Source organism: Chrysochloris asiatica, unplaced genomic scaffold (genome assembly GCF_000296735.1).
Source record: "Chrysochloris asiatica unplaced genomic scaffold, ChrAsi1.0 scaffold00143, whole genome shotgun sequence".
In the NCBI taxonomy this organism is placed as follows: Eukaryota; Metazoa; Chordata; class Mammalia; order Afrosoricida; family Chrysochloridae; genus Chrysochloris; species Chrysochloris asiatica.
In genome coordinates this window covers 4,642,096-4,646,449 of record NW_006408661.1, presented here as the reverse complement: position 1 = coordinate 4,646,449, position 4,354 = coordinate 4,642,096, and the positions used below count along the sequence as shown (strand labels likewise).

Sequence of the window (4,354 nt, the reverse complement as noted above, 5' to 3'; positions counted from 1 at the left end):
TGTGGACGCAGATGGACTTTTCATGAAGTTACTAGGGATGCATAACATCCATGCATCTGTCTGTCTTTGTTTCCCTAAAAGGCTAAGTGCTAAGGGGGAAGAGTAAAGGACTAGAAATTCAGAGTCCTTCTCAGCAGGAGTGAGTGGTCCCAGTTTTGATGTTCTTGAGAAACCTATGATGCTAAGAACTTTTAAAGGTCTCATCCATTTGCTGGTGGAACTATTGGCACAGCAGAGTGTCTGTTAAGTCTTCTAGAGGAGTCAGATGCAGGACTGAAGGTGGTATGGAACAGAAGCCAGGAATGCAGACAGCTCTTTCAGGAATTCTGACTTTGAAAGAGAGAGATGAGGGTGGAGAGCAGGAAACAGTTCTAAGATTTAAGTTACTGGGGGTATATGATATTAATGTGTTTTCTTGTTTTCAGTTACCTTTTTACTGATCAGAAATGAATGAACAATCAGAAAAAAACAATTCCACTCAAGAGAGAAACACAGATGGAAGTTCTCCTGAGAAAAATGGTCAAATTGGACAGAAACAGCTGGTATGTCATACAGATTTTGTGATCCTATGTTGTCCAAATGTCTTAGTTCTGCTATAACAAAAATGCCACAAGTGGGTGCCTTTAAAGAATATAAATTTGTTTTCTCACAGCTTGGGAGGCCGGAAGCCCAAATTGAAGACACCAGTGCTAGAGAAGCCTGTCTGTCTACTCTGGGGAAAATCCTTATCTCAGCTTCTCTAGCATTCTTCTTGGCCTTCCTTGAAGATCTCCATGTTGCATCTTGCCCTTGTTTGTGCTTGCTTCTCAGTGCCTACTCTGCTCCTTTTATATTTCAAAAATGGTTGGTTAAAGACACACTCCCCACTAATATGGAATCATTAACCTATTAAAGAAAACCCTTGTGATAGTTAAGGTTTTGTGTCAACTTGGCTGGGCCAGGATTCTTAGTGGTTTAGCAGTTAAGATATAGGTATCACCATAATGAGATCTAATGCAATACAATCAACTCCATATATGATTTGATGTAATAAGCTCTGATTTGATACAATTATCCTGTGTTGTAAATCATCACTTCTGTGATGCTAATGGGAATTCTAGTATGGCACTGTAGGATAAGCACTGGAGCTCAAGATCAGTTTGAACTGCGAGGTCGGTGGTTCAAACTTACCAGCCACTCCTTGGAAACCCTGTACAGGGTCATTATGAGTTGGAACCGACTTCCGGTACATAAACAACAACAATGATGCTAACGAGGCAGGATGCAATCTACAGGATTGTTGTTGTTATGTGCCGTGGAGTCGGTTCCGACTCATAGCAACCCTGTACAGTGTTTCCGAGGCTGTAAATCTTTACGGAAGCAGAAAGCCTCATCTTTCTCCTGTGGAACAGCTGGTAGTTTCGAACTGCTGACCTTGCGGTTCACAGCCCGATTTGTAACCACTAGGCTGAGTCAATCTCTTTTGAGACATAAAAAGAGAGAAAAGTGACCTACTACCACCAAGACAGAAGAGCCAGGAGTGGAGTGTGTCCTTTTGTACCTGGGATCCCTGCACTGTGAAGCTCCTAGATCCAGGGGAACATTGATGCCAAGATGTATGGAGCGCTCCAAAAAATACTGGGCCTACTGTTTCTGAAATGAGACAAGGCCCTGACCTTTCCCCTAAGCCTACAAAGAGAAAGCATTTCCCAAGAGTCAGTACTCCTAAACTGTGAGAAAATCAATTTCTGGTTGTTAAAGTCATCCACTTGTCTTATTTTTGTTATAGCAGCATTGTAAAACTAAGACAACTTTATTCCCAAATGGGATTATATCTGAAAGTATGTTGCTGTTGTTGTTAAGTGCCATCGAGTCTGTTCTAACTCGACCCTGACCCTGTACAGGATTTCTGAAGAGTGCCTGGTGAGCTCCAACTGCTGAGCTTGCAGTTCAAACTGACCTTGCAGTCCAGCACATTAACCCGCAGCACCACACCAGGAGTCCATCTGCAGGGCTGAGAATTTACAATGCTTATTGCTGAAAGGCAGAGTACAATCCCTAATACATACTATTTTGGAGAGTTCCTAACTTGATCTCTGAAATTTTTAGACTTGAGTGGGAAGGGGAGCCCTGCCAGCACCCACAGGGGCATTTCTGCTCTCCAGGCTAAAAGAACTTTTCCTTCCTCTTCACCCTGCTGTCTCTTGGGCTAGTCTCACCTTAAATTTCACTGTGTAGCCTCACAAAACACTTTTTAGCACTTTTAGCCCAATGCTCTATGCAATAAAATTCCTGCCTTCGGGTAGAATATTTGTGGATACTATATTTAATAAGTTATTTTTATTGATAAGTTATATTTTTATTTTATTTATAAAAAGTGTTTTATTTAATAAGTCCTCATTTTGTTGTTATGCTAAACATGGCTCAAAAACTTGATATATGTTAATTACCTAATTCTTATCACAACCCTATGAAGGAGATATTGTTGTTAAACCCATTTTACAAAAGGAGAAACTGATACTTAGGAAAGGAGGGTCTTGCTCAAGGGCACTGGCAAGTGGCAGAGCCAAGATTTGGCCACTGTGACGCTGTGGGTTAATGTACCAGACTGAAAAGCCATTTAAACTGCATGGTTGACAGCTCAAGCTCACCAGCTGCTCCTCAGAAATCCTATACAGGATTGCTATGGGTAGGAACTGACTCGACAGCATTTAGTAACAACAACAACAAGCTCACATAGGTGTTCGTGTTCTTCACTCCTTGCTATGCTACTGACTATAGTAAAGCAAACCAATGCCCACTGACTTGACTCTGGCACTGATTGGCCCTATAAAATAGAGAACTGCTCTATAAGGTTTCTCTGACTGTAGACCTTTACAGGAGCAGACAACTTCATCTGTCTCTGGTGTCATGGCTAGTGAGTTTGAATCATTGGCCTTGTAGTTAGAAGTCCAGTGCTTAACCCACTGTGCCATAAGATATCCATGAGCATAGTAATATATGCTGGTGTTGGTGTTGTTAAGTGCTGTTGAGTCAGTTGCGACTCACAGCGGTCCTGTATATATAGTTTCCAAGTTGCTGCTTGTAGGCTTGAACCACTTGTAGTTAGCAGACCAATGCTTATCCTACAGCACCATGGTATCTATTTACTAACTATTCTTAAATGCAGACTGTTTTGCCAGTTAAAAAGTTAATTTGGTAAAATAAACAACACCAAAATAAAATTCAAGAAAAATATAATTTTATTAGGCTGATAATACTACTAATAAACTAAATGAACTACAGAAAAGCTGTTGAGAAGGATTTGGTACATTGAAACAAATCCTTGGATTAGATATTTTTGTTTTGTTTCAAGATATATATTAGCCTGTACATTACTGGGCCACTTAGATTATACTTGTTAAATTGTTAAGTGCCTATTGAGTTGGTTCCAACTCATAGTTACCCTATATAGGGTTTCCGATGAGCAGCTGGTGGGTTTGAACTACTAACCTTGTGTTTTGCAGTCCAGTGCTGATCCTACAGCACCTCACCAGGAATCCTTACTAAAACCCTTCAAAAGAACATTTCTGTGCCTCATTGCCATATGCACTACATGTTCAAAGTAACCTGGTATTTGATTAAAGTATCTTTGTTGCTTGTCTTCCTTAGTTTGTTGTTACTAGGTGCCATTGAGTTGGTTCCAACTCATAGCAGCCCTATGCATAATAGAACAAAACCCTACCTAGTCCCTCACCAGCCTCATAATCCTTGCTATGTTTGAGCCCACGTGACTGACACTGTTGGGACATTTTGTTGAGGATCTTCCTCTTTCTTGCTGACCCTCCACTTTACCAAACATGATGCCCTTCCCCAGGATTGGTTCCCTCTGACAACATGTCCAAATTATGAGAGATGAAGTTTCACTGTCCTCACTTCTAAGGAGCATTCTGGCTGTACTTCTTCCAAGACAGACTTGTCTGTTCTTTTGGCAGTCCATGGTACTTTAAATATTTTTACCCAACACTATAATTCAAATGCATTGATTCTTCTATGGCTTTCACATGCATATGAGACTATTGAAAATATCACGGTTTGGGTCAGACATACCTTAGTCCTCAAGGTAACATCTTTGACACTTTAAACAGATCTTTTGTAGCAGATTCCCTGAGTACAGTAAGCCATTTGATTTCTTGACTGCTGTTCCATGAGTGTTGATTGTGGATCAAGCAAGATAAAGTCATTGACAAACTTTTATCTTTTGTCCATTTATCATGACGTCTTTTAGTTCAGTTGTGAGTTTTGTTTTCTTTACATTGAAGTGCAATCCATACTGAAAGATGTAGGTTTTGATATTCATCAGTATTTCTAATACTCTTCACTTCCAGCAAGCAAG

The 4,354-nt window shown here is 40.4% G+C and overlaps 1 protein-coding gene across 1 annotated transcript in view; it reads left to right on the top strand.

The window, feature by feature from the left end:
* The first annotated feature begins 446 nt into the window (after positions 1–446).
* The window catches only part of ARL14EPL (ADP-ribosylation factor-like 14 effector protein-like), a 12,611-nt gene continuing 8,703 nt past the window's right edge, over positions 447–4,354 (top strand). Inside the window, exon 1 of the mRNA XM_006870526.1 lies at positions 447–542. Within this exon, the coding sequence (XP_006870588.1) occupies positions 447–542 (96 nt within the window). The remainder of the gene's footprint in view (positions 543–4,354) is intronic.